General features: G+C 54.6%; 1 protein-coding gene across 1 annotated transcript; it reads right to left on the reverse strand.

Moving 5' to 3' along the window:
• Nucleotides 1-3,331: 3,331 nt before the first annotated feature.
• On the reverse strand, nt 3,332-13,711 carry LOC135441347 (kallikrein-14-like). The gene is made up of 8 exons (XM_064700893.1): nt 13,702-13,711; nt 12,851-12,961; nt 12,360-12,461; nt 11,904-11,992; nt 11,705-11,859; nt 10,631-10,884; nt 7,251-7,387; nt 3,332-3,505 (listed from the first exon to the last, which is right to left on the reverse strand). The coding sequence occupies exons 1-8, from the start codon at nt 13,709-13,711 to the stop codon at nt 3,353-3,355; spliced, it is 1,011 nt and encodes a 336-aa protein (XP_064556963.1). The 3' UTR covers nt 3,332-3,352.
• Nucleotides 13,712-18,143: the final 4,432 nt, after the last annotated feature.

An 18,143-nucleotide genomic window follows, 5' to 3' on the forward strand; every position in this document is an offset into this window, starting at 1 on the left:
AAACTCCCAAAATCCCTCAAATTCCCAAATTCCCTAAATTTCCTCCAAAAATTCCTTGAAATCTCCACAAAATCCCCTCAAATTCCTCCCAAAATCCTCTCAAATTCCTCCCCAAAATTCGCTTTAAATTACTCCAAAAACTCCCCAAAATTCCCCCCAAAATTCCCTCAGAATCTCCCCAAAATCCCCTCAAATTCCCCCAAAATTGCTCCATAATTACTCAAAATCCCCAAAATCCCTCAAATTCCCCCCAAATTTCCTCCAAAATTCCCTTGAAATCTCCCCTAAATCCCCTCAAATTTCCCCAAAATTCCTCTCAAAATCCCCAAATTCCCCCAAAATTCCTTTAAATTCTCCAAAAATCTCCCCAAAATTCCTCCCAAAATTCCCTCCAAAATCTCCCAAAATCCCCTCAAATCCCCCCAAAATTCCATAATTACTCCAAAAACTCCCAAAATCCCTCAAATTCCCCCAAATTCTTTCAAAATTCCCTCAAATTCCCCCAAATTTTCCAAATTCTCAAAATCTCCCAAAATTCCACAAATTCCCAAATCCCCAAAATTCCTTGAATCTCCCAAAATTCCACAAATTCCCCAAAATTCTGCCCAAAATTCCCTCGGAATTTTCTCAAAATCGCCTCAAATTCCCCCCAAAATTTGCTCGAAATTCCTCCAAAATCCCCCCAAAATTTCCCCAAATTCCCTCCAATAAATTCTCCCAAAATTCCAATAAATTCTCCCCAAAATTCCAATAAATTCCCCCCAAAATTCCTTGGAATCTCCCCAAAATTCCAAAAATTCACCCAAAATTCCAATCAAATTCACCCAAATTCTTGGAATCTCCCAAAATCCAATAAATTCCCCAAAATCCAATAAATTCTCCCCAAATCCAATAAATTCACCCAAAATTCAATAATTCCCAAATCCATAAATTCCCCAAAAAATCCCATAAATTCCCCCAAAATCCCATAAATTCCCCCAAATCCATGGAATTCCCCCAAAATCCCAATAAATTCCCCCAAAATTCCAATAAATTCTCCCCAAAATTCCAATAAATTCCCCCCAATATCCCAATAAATTCACCCCAAAATTCCAATAAATTCTCCCCAAAAATTCCAATAAATTCTCCCCAAAATCCCAATAAATTCCCCCAAAATTCCAATAAATTCTCCCCAAAATTCCTTCGGAATCTCCCCAAAATCCCAATAAATTCCCCCCAAAATTCCAATAAATTCCCCCAAAATTCCTTCAGAATCTCCAAAATTCCAATAAATTCCCCCCAAAATTCCTTCAGAATCTCCCCAAAATTCCAATAAATTCTCCCCAAAATCCATTGGAATTTCCCCAAAATCCAATAAATTCCCCCCAAAATTCCAATAAATTCCCCCCAAAATTCCAATAAATTCTCCCCAAAATCCCAATAAATTCCCCCCAAAATCCCAATAAATTCCCCCCAAAATTCCAATAAATTCACCCCAAAATCCCAATAAATTCACCCCAAAATCCCAATAAATTCTCCCCAAAATCCCAATAAATTCCCCCCAAAATTCCTTTGGAATCTCCCCAAAATTCCAATAAATTCTCCCCAAAATTCCAATAAATTCACCCCAAAATTCCAATAAATTCTCCCCAAAATCCCAATAAATTCTCCCCAAAATCCCAATAAATTCCCCCAAAATCCCAATAAATTCCCCGCAAAATTCCAATAAATTCTCCCCAAAATTCCTTCGGAATCTCCCCAAAATCCCCAATTTTGGAGCAGAAGAAAGCACGCGGAGCCCGGAGTCCCCTGGCACAGCTTTAATGTCCCCTGGGTGTCCCCTCAGATGCCACCCCAGATGCCACCTCAGGTGCCCTCCATGGTCTCCTGGATCCACCCCAGGTTCTTCCTCAGGTGCCACCCCAGGAACCCTCGGAGATGCCACCTCAGATTCTCCCCCAGGTGCCACCCCAGGAACCCTGGAGATGCCACCATCTGGTTCTTCCTCAGGTGCCACCTCAGAACCCTCTGAGATGCCACCTCAGGTTCTTCCTCAGGTGCCACCCCAGGAACCCTCGGAGATGCCACCTCAGATGCCGCTCCAGGTGCCACCCCAGGAACCCTGGGAGATGCCACCCCAGGTGCCACCCCAGGAACCCTGGGAGATGCCACCCCAGATGCCACCCCAGGTTCTCCCTCAGGTGCCACCCCAGGAACCCTCTGAGATGCCCCCTCAGGTTCTCCCCCAGGTGCCACCCCAGGAACCCTGGGAGATGCCACCTCAGGTTGTGCCCCAGGTGCCACCTCAGATCTGGAGTGCCACCCCAGAGCCTTGAGATGCCACCCCAGGTGCCACCCAGGATCCCTGAGATGCCACCCAGGTTCCCCCAGGTGCCACCCAGGAACCCTCTGAGATGCCACCTCAGGTTCTCCCCAGGTGCCACCCCAGGAACCCTCTGAGATGCCACCCCAGGAACCCTGGGAGATGACTCAGGTGATCCTAGTGCCACCTCAGGAATCTCGAGATGCCACCTCAGATGCCACCCCAGGAACCCTGGGAGATGCCACCCCAGGAACCCTCTGAGATGCCACCTCAGGTTCTCCCCAGGTGCCACCCCAGGAACCCTCTGAGATGCCACCCCAGGTGCCACCCCAGGAACCCTCGGAGATGCCACCTCAGGTTGTCCCTCAGGTGCCACCTCAGGAACCCTCTGAGATGCCACCTCAGGTTCTCCCCCAGGTGCCACCTCAGGAACCCTCTGAGATGCCACCTCAGGTTTTCCCTCAGGTTGTCCCTCAGGTGCCACCCCAGGAAGGCCGGGAGATGCCACCCCAGGTGCCACCCCAGGAAGCCTCTGAGATGGCACCTCAGGTTCTCCCTCAGGTGCCACCTCAGGAACCCTCGGAGATGCCACCCCAGGAACCCTCTGAGATGCCACCCCAGGTTCTCCCTTAGGTGCCACCCCAGGTGCCACCCCAGGTTGTCCCTCAGGTGCACCCCAGGTGCCACCCCAGGTTCTCCCTTAGGTGCCACCCCAGGAACCCTCTGCGATGCCACCCCAGATGCCACCTCAGGTGCCACCCCAGGTTCTCCCCCAGGTGCCACCCAGGAACCCTGGGAGATGCCACCCCAGGAACCCTGGGAGATGCCACCCCAGGAACCCTCTGAGATGCCACCTCAGATGCCACCCCAGGTGCCACCCCAGGGACCCTCTGAGATGCCACCTCAGGGACCCTCTGAGATGCCACCCAGGAACCTCTGAGATGCCACCTCAGGTTCTCCCCCAGGTTTCCCCAGGTGCCACCCCAGGTTCTCCCAGGTGCCACCCCAGGTTCTCCCCCAGGTGCCACCCCAGGAAGCCCGGAGATGCCCTCAGGTGTCCTCCATGGTGTCCTGGATCCAGCGGGCGTAGCGGCACACCTTGGTGTAGACCCCCGGGCGCCGTGGTTGCCCGCAGCGCTCCATGCCCCACGAGACGATGCCCTGCAAGGTGCCCTCGCACACCAGGGGCCCGCCGGAGTCACCCTGGGGGGACAACGGGGCCGGGTCACCACCAGGAGACCACGCTCGGAGGGACCTGGATGGACCCCGTTGGGTTTGGTGACCCCTTGGTGGATCTCGTTGGGTTTGGTGGGACCTTGGGTTGGCCAAACCCTTGGTGGACCTCATTGGGTTTGGTGGGACCTCGGATTGGCCAAACCCTTGGTGGATCTCATTGGGTTGGTCAAACTCTTGGTGGACCTCATGGGTTGGGTGGGACCTTGAGTTGGCCAAACCCTTGGTGGATCTCATTGGGTTTGGGTGAACTTGTTGGGTTGGGTGGGACCTTGGTGGACCTCGTTGGGTTTGGTGACCCCTTGATGGATCTCATTGGGTTTGGTGGGACCTTGATGGATCTCATAGGGTTTGGTGACCCTTTGGATTGGTCAAACTCTTGGTGGACCCCATTGGGTTTGGTGGGGACCTTGGTGGACCTCGTTGGTTTTGGTGGGACCTTGGTTTGGCCAAACCCTTGGTAGATCCCATTGGGTTGGTCAAACCCTTGGCGGATCTCGTTGGGTTGGTGAACTTGTTGGGTTTGGTGACCCCGTGATGGACCTCACTGGGTTTGGTGACCTCTTGGTGGATCTCGTTGGGTTTGGTGGGACCTTGGGTTGGCCAAACCCTTGGTGGGACCCCATTGGGTTTGGTGACCCCTTGGTGGATCTCACTGGGTTTGGTGGGACCTTGATGGATCTCATTGGGTTTGGTGACCCCTTGCAAGGTGCCCTCGCACACCAGGGGCCCGCCGGAGTCACCCTGGGGGGACAACGGGGCCGGGTCACCACCAGGAGACCACGCTCGGAGGGACCTTGGTGGACCTTGCTAGGTTTGGTGACCCCTGGATGGACCTCGTTGGGTTTCGTGACCTCTTGGTGGATCTCACTGGGTTTGGTGACCTCATGATGGATCTCACTGGGTTTGGTGGGACCTTGGGTTGGCCAAACCCTTGGTGGGACCCCATTGGGTTTGGTGACCCCTTGATGGATCTCATTGGGTTTGGTGACCCCTTGATGGACCCGTTGGGTTTGGTGATCCCTTGGTGGACCTCATTGGGTTTGGTGGGACCTTGGTGGATCTCATTGGGTTGGGTGAACTTGGGTTGGCCAAACCCTTGGTGGATGCCATTGGGTTGGTCAAACTGTTGGTGGACCTCATTGGGTTTGGTGGGACCTCGGGTTGGCCAAACCCTTGGTGGATGCCATTGGGTTGGTCAAACCCTTGGTGAACCTCATTGGGTTGGGTGATCCCTTGATGGATCTCATTGGGTTTGGTGACCCCATGGGTTGGCCAAACCCTTGGTGGACCTCATTGGGTTGGATGACCCCTTGGTGGATCTCTTTGGGTTTGGTGGGACCTTGGATTGGCCAAACTCTTGGTGGACCTCGTTGGGTTTGGGTGAACTTGTTGGGTTGGGTGAGCCCTTGATGGATCTCATTGGGTTTGGTGGGACCTTGATGGACCTCATTGGGTTTGGTGACCTCTTGGTGGATCTCATTGGGTTTGGTGACCCCTTGGTGGATCTCATTGGGTTTGGTGACCTCTTGGTGGATCTCGTTGGGTTTGGTGACCCCTTGCAAGGTGCCCTCGCACACCAGGGGCCCGCCGGAGTCACCCTGGGGGGACAACGGGGCCGGGTCACCACCAGGAGACCACGCTCGGAGGGACCTTGGTGGACCCCGTTGGGTTTGGTGACCCCATGATGGATCTCACTGGGTTTGGTGACCTCTTGATGGATCTCATTGGGTTTGGTGACCCCTTGATGGATCTCATTGGGTTTGGTGACCTCTTGGTGGACCTCGTTGGGTTTGGTGGGACCTTGGGTTGGCCAAACCCTTGGTGGGACCCCGTTGGGTTTGGTGACCCCTTGATGGACCTCATTGGGTTGGGTGATCCCTTGATGGATCTCATTGGGTTTGGTGACCCCATGGATTGGTCAAACTCTTGGTGGACCTCATTGGGTTTGGTGGGACCTTGGGTTGTCCAAACCCTTGGTGGATGCCATTGGGTTGGTCAAACCCTTGGTGGACCTCATTGGGTTGGGTGAACTTGTTGGGTTGGGTGGGATCTTGGTGGACCTCATTGGGTTTGGTGGGACCTTGGGTTGGCCAAACCCTTGGTGGACCCCATTGGGTTTGGTGACCCCATGATGGATCTCACTGGGTTTGGTGACCCTTTGGATTGGTCAAACTCTTGGTGGATCTCATTGGGTTTGGTGATCCCTTGGTGGACCTCATTGGGTTTGGTGGGACCTTGGGTTGGCCAAACCCTTGGTAGATGCCCTTGGGTTGGTCAAACCCTTGGTGAACCTCGTTGGGTTGGGTGAACTTGTTGGGTTGGGTGAGCCCTTGATGGATCTCATTGGGTTTGGTGGGACCTTGATGGATCTCATTGGGTTTGGTGACCCCTTGATGGATCTCATTGGGTTTGGTGACCTCTTGGTGGACCTCGTTGGGTTGGGTGAGCCTTTTATGGACCCCATTGGGTTGGGTGACCCCATGATGGATCTCATAGGGTTTGGTGACCCTTTGAATTGGCCAAACCCTTGGTGGATCTCATTGGGTTTGGTGGGACCTTGGTGGATCTCACTGGGTTCGGTCACTCCACAGATTGGTCAAACCCTTGGTGGATCCCATTGGGTTGGTCAAACTCTTGGTGGACCTCATTGGGTTGGGTGAGCCTTTTATGGACCTCGTTGGGTTTGGTGACCCCTTGATGGATCTCACTGGGTTTGGTGACCCCGTGATGGATCTCACTGGGTTTGGTGACCCCGTGATGGATCTCACTGGGTTTGGTGACCTCATAGAGGATCTCACTGGGTTTGGTGACCCCGTGATGGATCTCATTGGGTTTGGTGGGGACATTTGGTGGGACCTCATTGGGTTGAGTGACCTCGTTGGGTTGGGTGAGCCCAAACCCAGGTTCTCCTGCACCTCTGACCCCTCCCAGGCACCCCCAGGTGTCCCCAGGTGTGTCCAAGGTGTCTCAGCTGTCCCCAGGTGTGTCCCCAGATATCCCCAGGTGTCCCCAGGTGTCCCAGGTGTCCCCAGGTGTCCCCAGGTGTATTTCAATGTCCCCAGATGTCCCCAGGTGTGTCCCCAGGTGTCCCCAGGTGTGTTTTAGGTGTCCCCAGGTGTGTCCCCAGGGTTACCTGGCACGAGTCCTGTCCCCCCCGCAGCTGTCCCCAGGTGTGTCCCCAGGTGTATTTCAATGTCCCCAGGTGTCCCCAGATGTGTTTTAGGTGTCCCCAGCTGTCCCCAGCTGTCCCCAGGTGTCCCCAGGTGTGTTTTAGGTGTCCCCAGGTGTCCCCAGCTGTCCCCATCTGTCCCCAGGTGTCCCCAGGTGTCCCCAGGGTTACCTGGCACGAGTCCTGCCCCCCCCGCAGGTGTCCCCAGGTGTGTTTCAATGTCCCCAGGTGTCCCCAGGTGTATCAGAGATGTCCCCAGGTGTCCCCAGGTGTGTCCCCAGGTGTATTTCAATGTCCCCAGGTGTCCCCAGGTGTCCCCAGGGTTACCTGGCACGAGTCCTGCCCGCCCCGCAGGTGTCCCCAGGTGTGTCCCAGCTGTCCCCAGGTGTCCCCAGGGTTACCTGGCACAAGTCCTGCCCGCCCTGCAGGTGTCCCCATCTGTCCCCACCTGTCCCCAGGTGTCCCCAGCTGTCCCCAGGTGTGTTTTAGGTGTCCCCAGGTGTCCCCAGGTGTCCCCAGGTGTCCCCAGGTGTCCCCGGTTACCTGGCACGAGTCCTGCCCGCCCTGCACGTGTCCGGCACAGATCATGTTGTCGGTGATGGAGCCGGGGTAGAAACGGCGACAGTCGGCCGGAGAGAACAGCGTGACATTGACACACTGCAGAACTTCCGGGTACGTCACTGAGGGACACAGAGTGACCACTGAGTGACCACTGAGTGACCACTGAGTGACCAATGAGTGACCACCATGGGGATCATCACAGTGACCATCACTGAGTGACCATCATGGGAATCATCACAGTGACCATCACTGAGAACAGCGTGACATTGACACACTGCAGAACTTCCGGGTACGTCACTGAGGGACACAGAGTGACCGCTGAGTGACCACTGAGTGACCACTGAGTGACCACTGAGTGACCATCAAACAGTGACCACCAGGGGAATCACTGCAGTGACCGTCATGGGGATCATCACAGTGACCATCACAGAGAACAGCGTGACATTGACACACTGCAGCACTTCCGGGTACGTCACTGCGGACAGAGTGACCACTGAGTGACCACAGTGACCACTGAGTGACCATCACACTGACCATCACACTGACCATCATGGAGATCACCTCAGTGACCATCCTGAGAACAGCGTGACATTGACGCACTGGAGAACTTCCGGGTACGTCACTGAGGGACACAGAGTGACCACTGAGTGACCAATGAGTGACCACTGAGTGACCATCACAGTGACCATCACAGTGACCATCATGGGATCACCAGGGAATCACTGCAGTGACCATCACAGAGAACAGCGTGACATTGACACACTGGAGAACTTCCGGGTACGTCACTGTGGACAGAGTGACCACTGAGTGACCACTGAGTGACCACTGAGTGACCGCTGAGTGACCACTGATCAGCCTGATCACACTGATCACTGAGTGACCAATGAGTGACCATCACTGAGTGACCATCATGGGATCATCACTAGAACAGCGTGACATTGACACACTGCAGAACTTCCGGGTAGGTCACTGCGGACAGAGTGACCACTGAGTGACCACTGAGTGACCATCACTGAGTGACCATCACTGAGTGACCATCACAGTGACCATCATAATGATCATCATGGGAATCATCACAGTGACCATCACAGAGAACAGCGTGACATTGACACACTGGAGAACCTCGGGGTACGTCACTGAGGGACACAGAGTGACCACTGAGTGACCACTGAGTGACCATGACTGAGTGACCCTGAGTGACCATCACAGTGACCATCACAGTGACCATCATGGGGATCACCAGGGGAATCACTGCAGTGACCATCACAGTGACCATCACTGAGAACAGCGTGACATTGACACACTGCAGCACTTCCGGGTACGTCACTGCGGACAGAGTGACCACTGAGTGACCACTGAGTGACCACTGAGTGACCATCACTGAGTGACCATCACTGAGAACAGCGTGACATTGACACACTGGAGAACCTCGGGTAGGTCACTGAGGGACACAGAGTGACCAATGAGTGACCATCACTGAGTGACATCACACATGGGGATCATCACAGTGACCATCACAGTGACCATCACTGAGAACAGCGTGACATTGACGCACTGGAGAACTTCGGTAGTCACTGCGGACAGAGTGACCGGTGAGTGACCAGGGAGTGACCATCACTGAGTGACCATCACACTGACCATCACAGTGACCATCATAGTGACCATCACAGTGACCATCACTGAGAACAGCGTGACATTGACGCACTGGAGAACTTCCGGGTACATCACTGCGGACAGAGTGACCACTGAGTGACCACTGAGTGACCATCACAGTGACCACTGAGTGACCATCACAGTGACCACCAGGGGAATCACTGCAGTGACCATCACAGTGACCATCACAGAGAACAGCGTGACATTGACACACTGGAGAACTTCCGGGTACGTCACTGCGGACAGAGTGACCGCTGAGTGACCACTGAGTGACCACTGAGTGACCATCAAACAGTGACCACCAGGGAATCACTGCAGTGACCATCACAGTGACCATCACTGAGTGACCATCACAGTGACCACCAGGGGAATCACTGCAGTGACCATCACAGTGACCATCACGGGAATCATCACAGTGACCATCACTGAGAACAGGTGACATTGACACACTGGAGAACTTCGGGTACGTCACTGCGGACAGAGTGACCACTGAGTGACCACTGAGTGACCACTGAGTGACCACTGAGTGACCATCACTGAGTGACCATCACTGAGTGACCCTGAGTGACCACTGAGTGACCATCACTGAGTGACCCTGAGTGACCCTGAGTGACCACTGAGTGACCATCACTGAGTGACCTTGATTGACCACTGAGTGACCACTGAGTGACCACTGAGTGACCATCACTGAGTGACCACTGAGTGACCACCAGAGGTCCAAAGCGACCACCAGAGTGACCACGAGGGTGACCACCAGAGTGACCAGTAGAGGACCCAGGTGACCACGAGATGACCACAAGAACACCCAAATGACCACAAGATGACCACCAGGAGCCCAAACCCCCTCCAGATGCCACCTGAACCATGTCCCATCTCCATGAGGTGACCACGAGGAGATCCAAATGACCACGAGGTGACCACAAGGTGCCCATGAGATGACCACAAGGAGCCCCAAATGACCACAAGGTGCCCCAAACCCCCTCCAGATGCCACCTGGGCCGTGTCCCATCTCCACAAGGTGACCACAAGGAGATCCAAATGACCTCGAGATGCCCACCAGGAGCCCCAAACCACCCCCAGATGCCACCTGAACCATGTCCCAATCCCACCAGGAGCCCCAAACCCCCTGCTGATGCCACCTGGGCTGTGTCCCATCTCCATGAGATGACCATGAGGAGCCCCAAACCCCCCCTAGATGCCACCTGAACCATGTCCCATCTCCACCAGATGACCACAAAGAGATCCAAATGACCACAAGATGACCACCAGGAACCCCAAACCCCCTCCAGATGCCACCTGAACCATGTCCCATCTCCATGAGATGACCATGAGAAGACCCAAGTGACCACAAGATGACCACAAGGTGCCTATGAGGAACCCCAAACCCCCTCCAGATGCCACCTGAACCATGTCCCATCTCCACCAGGAGCCCCAAAGCCCCCCCAGATGCCACCTGGGCCGTGTCCCATCTCCATGAGATGACCACAAGGAGATCCAAATGACCACCAGGAGCCCCAAACCCCCCAGATACCACCTGGTACCCCCAGAACCATGTCCCATCTCCACAAGGTGACCACAAGGAGATCCAAATGACCTCGAGATGCCCACCAGGAACCCCAAACCCCCCCTAGATGCCACCTGAACCCTGTCCCATCCCCACCAGGAGCCCCAAACCCCCCCCAGATGCCCCCATGTCCATGCCCAGGTACCTTCAGGCGAGGTGGTGGCCCCCCATCCCGAGGTGACGCAGGTGGTCCCGGGCCGGGGCAGGCACGAGGCCACCGGGATGGGCCGGACGCGCTCGGAGATGGCGGCCGGGGAGAGCAGCTTGAGGAGCATGATGTCGTTGTCCTTGGTGGACGGGTCGTAGCCCGGGTGGGCCACCATGCGCGCCACCATGCGGCGCTGCTCGCCCGCCTCGCGCGCGTACAGGCGGTGCTTGCCCAGGGACACCGTGGTCACCCTGCGGGGACACCACGGGGGAGGGACACCTGAGGAACATCTGAGGAACATCTGAGGAACATGGGGAATACATGGAGGGGACGGGATGGGTGAGGAACATCTGAGGAACATCTGGGGAACATCTGGGGAACATCTCAGGGACACAGGGAATACATGGAGGAGATGGGATGGGTGAGGAACACCTGAGGAACATCTGAGGAACATCTCAGGAACTTCTCAGGAACATCTCAGGGACATAGGGAATACATGGAGGGGATGGGATGGGTGAGGAACACCTGAGGAACATCTCAGGGACATCTCAAGGACATTGAGGAAAACCTCAGGAACATGGGGAATACATGGAGGGGACAGGATGGGTGAGGAACATCTCAGGGACATCTGAGGAACATCTGGGGAACATCTCAGGGACACGGGGAATACATGGAGGGGATGGATGGGTGAGGAACATCTGAGGAACATCTCAGGGACATTGAGGAACATCTGAGGAACATCTCAGGGACATGGGGAATACGTGGAGGGGACAGGATGGGTGAGGAACATCTCAGGGACATCTCAAGAACATCTCAGGGACATTGAGGAAGGCCTGAGGAACATCCAAGGAACATCTGAGGGACATTGAGGAACATCTGAGGAATACGTAGAAGGGACAGGATGGGTGAGGAACATCTGAGGAACATCTGAGGAACATCTCAGAAAACATCTCAGGAACATCTCAGGAACATGGGGAATGCATGGAGGGGACGGGATGGGTGAGGAACACCTGAGGAACATCTGAGGAACATCTGAGGAACATCTGAGGAACATCTCCAGGTGTCCCTTACCCAGGTGTGGTACAATGCGCCGCCGTCACCACCCATCTCGGTGCCACCAGGACTCCCCCGCAGTAGAGCTTGTACATGTCCAGCACGGCCACCTGCCAGGGCTGGGAATGGGGGACACAGGCGTGGCCGCCCACGATGCGATTGTCACCTGTCACCTGGGACACTGTGGGGACATCAATGAGACACCTGTCAGTGTCACCTGTGTCACCTGCCAGGGCTGGGAATGGGGGACACAGGCGTGGCCACCCACGATGCGATTGTCACCTGTGACACCTGTCACCTGTGTCACTGTGGGGACATCAATGAGAGACATGGACACCTGTCAGTGTCACCTGTCAGTGTCACCTGTGTCACCTGCCAGGGCTGGGAATGGGGGACACAGGCGTGGCCACCCACGATGCGATTGTCACCTGTGACACCTGTCACCTGTGCCACTGTGGGGACATCAATGAGAGCCCTGTCAGTGTCACCTGTCAGTGTCACCTGTCAGTGTCACCTGTCAGTGTCACCTGTGTCACCTGCCAGGGCTGGGAATGGGGGACACAGGCGTGGCCACCGACAATGCGATTGTCACACTGTCACCTGTGACACCTGTGAGACTGTGGGGACATGGACACTGTGAGCATCATCTGTCAGTGTCACCTGTCAGTGTCACCTGTCAGTGTCACCTGTGTCACCTGCCAGGGCTGCGAGTGCGGGACACAGGCGTGGCCACCCACGATGCGATTGTCACCTGTCACCTGTGTCACCTGTGACACTGTGGGGACATGGAACAGACACCTGTCAGTGTCACCTGTCAGTGTCACCTGTGTCACCTGTGACACTGTGGGGACAATGGACACCTGTCAGTGTCACCTGTGTCACTGTGTCACCTGTCAGTGTCACCTGTGTCACCTGCCAGGGCTGCGAGTGCGGGACACAGGCGTGGCCACCCACAATGTGATTGTGACACTGTGGGGACATGGACACCTGTCAGTGTCACCTGTGTCACCTGTCAGTGTCACCTGTGTCACCTGCCAGGGCTGGGAATGGGGGACACAGGCGTGGCCACCGACAATGCGATTGTCACCTGTCACCTGGGACACCTGTGACACTGTGGGGACATGGAACAGAGACATGGACACCTGTCAGTGTCACCTGTGTCACCTGTCAGTGTCACCTGTGTCACCTGTGTCACCTGCCAGGGCTGCGAGTGCGGGACACAGGCGTGGCCACCCACGATGTGATTGTCACCTGTCACCTGTGTCACCTGTGTCACTGTGGGGACATGGAACAGACACCTGTCAGTGTCACCTGTGTCACTGTGTCACCTGTGTCACCTGTGTCACTGTGGGGACAATGGACACCTGTAGTTCATCTGCAGTGTCACCTGTGACACCTGTGACACTGTGGGGACAATGGACACCTGTGAGCATCATCTGTCAGTGTCACCTGTCACTGTCACCTGTGTCACTGTGGGGACATCAATGAGAGACCTGTCAGTGTCACCTGTGTCACCTGTCAGTGTCACCTGTCAGTGTCACCTGTGCCACTGTGGGGACATCATGAGACATCCGTCAGTGTCACCCTGCCACCTGTCACCTGTGACACTGGTCACTGTAGGACAGGACACCTGTCAGTGTCACCTGTCAGTGTCACCTGGTCACCTGCCAGGGCTGTGAGTGGGGACATCAGAGTGGCCACCACGATGCGATTGTCACCTGTGCACACCTGTCACCTGTGCATGTGGGGACATGGACACTGGAGCATCATCTGTCAGTGTCACCTGTGTCACCTGGCCATGTGGGGAATGGAACAGAGACATGGACACTGTCAGTGTCACCTGTGTCACTGTGGGGACACGGAACTGACACCAGTGAATGTCACCTGTCAGTGTCACCTGTCACCTGTGTGCCACCCCTCACCTGTCCCCATTGTCACCTGTCCCACACCTGTCCATTGACACCTGTCCCTCACCTGTCCATTGTCACCTGTCCATCTGTCACATTGTCCCTCACCTGTCCCCATTGTCCCCTTTGTACCCAGTCACCTGTCCATTGTCACCTGTCCATTGTCACCTGTCCCCACTGTCACTTGTCCCATTGTCACCTGTCCCTCACCTGTCCATTGTCACCTGTCCATTGTCACTTGTCCCATTGTCCCACACTGTCCCATTGTCCCAATGTCCCCATGTCACTATGTCCCAATGTCCCTAATCCCCACATGTCCCCATTTTTCCCAATGTCCCCAATCCCCCCCAATTCCCCCAATGTCCCCATGTCCCAATGTCCCCCAATGTCCCCCAATTCCCCCAATGTCCCAATCCCCCCAATGTCCCACTTCTCAGTGTCCCCATTGTCCCCATTGTCCCCAATTCCCCCCATGTTCCCCATGTCCCCAATGTCCCCAGTGTCCCCAATGTCCCAAATCCCCCCCAATGTCCCCCCCAATGTCCCCAATGTCCCCATTGTCCCCCAATGTCCCCCAATGTCCCCCTGTCCCCATGTCCCCAATGTCCCCAATGTCCCCAATTCCCCCAATGTCCCAGTGTCCCCAATGTCCCCCCATGTCCCAATGTCCCCCATGTCCCCCCAATGTCCCCAATCCCCCCCACTGTCCCCAATGTCCCCAATCCCCCCATGTCCCCATTGTCCCCAATGTCCCCTCAGTGTCCCCAATGTCCCCAATCCCCCCAATGTCCCCACTGTCCCCAATCCCCCAATGTCCCCCAATTCCCCCCATGTCCCCCAATTGTCCCCAAGTGTCCCCAATATCCCCAATATCCCCCAATGTCCCCAATGTCCCCCAATGTCCCCAATGTCCCCAATGCCCCCATTGTCCCCAATCCCCCCAGTGTCCCCACATGTCCCCAATGTCCCCCAATCCCCCCATTGTCCCCAATGTCCCCCAATCCCCCACTGTCCCCATGTCCCCACTGTCCCCAATGTCCCAACCCCCAATGTCCCCATGTCTCCATTGTCCCCATGTCCCCAATGTCCCCACTGTCCCCAATGTCCCCAATCCCCCCCATTCCCCCCAATGTCCCCCCATTGTCACCCAATATCCCATTGTCCCATTGTCCCATTTGTCCCCCCAATGTTCTCATTGTCCCCATGTCCCCAATCCCCCCCATTGTCCCCCCTGTCCCCCTCACCTGTCACCACCAGCAGCACCAGCAGGGGGCGCCACGTCATCGCCGCTGGAGGGGGCGGAGCCAAAAATTTGGGGTCAATTCCGGGAATTTTGGGGATTTTTCCGCCATTTTCGGGGATTTTCAGGGATTTTGGGAAAATGTTTTGGTGTTTTGGGAAATTTCGGGGGGTTTGGGATCACTTTGGGGGGGATTTGGGGTCTTTTTTGGGGTCAATTTTCAGGAGTTTTGGGTCATTTTTGGGGCGGTTTGGGATCATTTTTGGGGAATTTGGGGCGATTTTTGGGGAGTTTGGGGGAGATTTGGGGTGATTTTGGGGGATTTGGATGATTTTTGGGGTCATAAATTTGTATAATATTTATATATTTATGTATTTATATATTTTATATTTTTATATATTTAAATAATTATATAGAAAAATATAAATATATATTAATATAAACCTATAAATATATATTTAAATATATTTAATATATTTAAATATCTTTAATATATTTTTATATAATATATATATAATGTATTTAATATATTATTTAAATTTCTATATATTTAAATAATTAATTTAATTTAGGGATTTTGGGATCATTTTAGGGTATTTTGGGGACATTTGGGGGGAATTTTTGGTCATTTTGGGATCATTTTGGGTATTTTGGGGTCATTTCGAATAATTTTAAGGCGTTTTGGGGTAATTTGGGGTCATTTTAGGCATTTTCGTGTAATTTTTTTGTAATTTGGGGGTAATTTTGGATATTTTGGGGTCATTTAGGGGATTTTGAGGCATTTTTTGGGATTTTTGGGACAATTTTAGGGCATTTTTGGCCATTTTGGGATCATTTCAGGTTTTCCCCTCCCCCCCCCCCGGGGCCCTTTCGCAACGGTGACGTCATCGGGCCCAACCCGTTGGCGCTCATTAACGAGGGCGTTAATTGGCCTTAATTAGCGGCCCTAATTAGCGGGCGCCGCCCCGCCCCGCCCCCAGCCCGGCCCGGGGCTCGGTGACCTCCGGAGACCCCGCGGGGGCCGATGGGAAAGGGGCGGGGCCTCGGCAAGGGGCGGGGCTTAGAAAAGGGGCGGGGCCCAGTTTGGGTTCCCAGTTTGGGGCTGGAGTTCCCAGTTTGGGATTGGGTTCCCAGTTTGGGTTCCCAGTTTGAGGTTCAGGTCCCAGTTTGGGGTCCCAGTTTGGGGCTGGAGTTCCCAGTTTGGGGTCCCAGTTTGGGATTGGGTTCCCAGTTTGGGTTCCCAGTTTGGGGTCCCAGTTTGGGTTCCAGTTTAGGTCCCAGTTTGGGGTCCCTGTTTGAGGCTGGAGTTCCAGTTTGGGTCTCACTTTGGGTTGGATTCCCAGTTTGGGCTCCCAGTTTGAGGTTCAGTTCCCAGTTTGAGTTCCCAGTTTAGGTCCCAGTTTGGGTTCCCAGTTTGGGATTGGGTTCCCAGTTTGGTTTTTGGGTTCCCAGTTTGGGGTTCAGTTCCCAGTTTGGGTTCCCAGTTCAGGTCCCAGTTTGGGGCTGGAGTTCCCAGTTTGGGTTCCCAGTTTGGGATTGCAGTCCCAGTTTGGGGCTGGAGTTCCCAGTTTGGTTTTTGGGTTCCCAGTTTGGGGCTGGGTTCCCAGTTTGGGTTCCCAGTTCGGGGTTGGGTTCCCAGTTTGGGTTCCCAGTTTGAGGTTCAGTTCCCAGTTTGAGTTCCCAGTTCAGGTCCCAGTTCAGGGTTGGGTTCCCAGTTTGGGTTCCCAGTTTGGAGTTGGGTTCCCAGTTTGAGTTCCCAGTTTGGAGTTTGAGTTCCCAGTTTAGGTCCCAGTTTGGGTTCCCAGTTTGGGTTCCCAGTTTGGGCTCCACTTTGGGGTTCCCAGTTCGGGGTTGGGTTCCCAGTTTGGGTTCCCAGTTTGAGGTTCAGTTCCCAGTTTGAGTTCCCAGTTCAGGTCCCAGTTTGGGGCTGGAGTTCCCAGTTTGGTTTTTGGGTTCCCAGTTTGGGGCTCAGGTCCCAGTTTGGGTTCCCAGTTTGGGTTCCCAGTTTGGTTTTTGGGTTCCCAGTTTGGGGTTGGGGTCCCAGTTTGGGTTCCCAGTTTGGGGTTCAGGTCCCAGTTTGGGATCCCAGTTTGGGGCTGGAGTTCCCAGTTTGGGGTCCCAGTTTGGGTTCCCAGTTTGGATTTGGGTTCTCAGTTTGAGTTCCCAGTTTGGTTTTTGGGTTCCCAGTTTGGGGTTCAGATCCCAGTTTGGGTTCCCAGTTTGGGTTCCCAGTTTGAGATTGCGGTCCCAGTTTGGGGTCCCAGTTTGGGGTTGGAGTTCCCAGTTTGGGTTCCCAGTTTGGGGTTCAGGTCCCAGTTTGGAGTCCCAGTTCAACTCTGGAGTTCCCAGTTTGGGTTCCCAGTTTGGAGTTGGGTTCCCAGTTTGGGTTCCCAGTTTGGGATCCCAGTTTGGGGTTCAGTTCCCAGTTTGAGTTCCCAGTTTGGGTCCAGGCCCCGCCCACCGGAAATTGGCCCCGCCCCTTTCCCGTGGGAACCGGAACCAGGGAGGGACTGGGACAAACTGGGACAAACTGGGATGAACTGGGATGAACTGGGAGAGGGAGAAACCGGGGACTGGGAAAAACTGGGAATAACTGGGACGAACTGGGATGAACTGGGATGAACTGGGAAGGGGGGAACTGGGGACTGGGACAAACTGGGACCAACTGGGATGAACTGGTACAAACTGGGAAAGGGGGAAATTGGGGACTGGGATGAACTGGGAATAACTGGGATGAACTGGGATGAACTGGGATGAACTGGGAGAGGGAGAAAGTGGGGACTGGGAAAAACTGGGATGAACTGGGATGAACTGGAACAAACTGGGAGAGGAGGACGCTGGACTGGGTCAAACTGGGACAAACTGGGAGAGGAGGGACTGGGTCAAACTGGGACTGGGTGACACCGGGAACTGGGGCAAACTGGGATTGGGTCAAACTGGGAACTGGGGCAAACTGGGATCGGGTCAAACTGGACCAAACTGGGCCAAACTGGGACTGGGTCAAACTGGGACAGGGTGACACCGGGGAACTGGGACAAACTGGGGCCATACTGGGAAATGGGACTGGGTCAAACTGGGCCAAACTGGGATGGGGTAACACCGAGGAACTGGGGCCAAACCAGGCCAAACTGGGCCAAACTGGGATGGGATCAAACTGGGAACTGGGGCCAAACTGGGACAGGGTGACACTGGGCCAAACTGGGCCAAACTGGGATGGGGTGACACCAGGACTGGGACAAACTGGGACCCCGTGACTGGGTCAAACTGGGCCAGACTGGGATGGGGTGACACCAGGGAACTGGGACAAACC

This window comes from Zonotrichia leucophrys, unplaced genomic scaffold (genome assembly GCF_028769735.1).
Source record: "Zonotrichia leucophrys gambelii isolate GWCS_2022_RI unplaced genomic scaffold, RI_Zleu_2.0 Scaffold_250_76700, whole genome shotgun sequence".
Lineage (NCBI taxonomy): Eukaryota > Metazoa > Chordata > Aves > Passeriformes > Passerellidae > Zonotrichia > Zonotrichia leucophrys.

What these genes read in the sequence shown, in the direction of transcription:
- LOC135441347 (XM_064700893.1), bottom strand. An exon ending in GACACAGGTGACACTGACAG is followed by an intron (nt 11,993 to 12,359) that starts GTGACACTGACA and finishes ATGTCCCCACAG; the next exon opens with TGACACAGGTGACAGGTGTC. An exon ending in AGCCCTGGCAGGTGACACAG is followed by an intron (nt 11,860 to 11,903) that starts GTGACACTGACA and finishes ACAGTGTCCCAG; the next exon opens with GTGACAGGTGACAATCGCAT.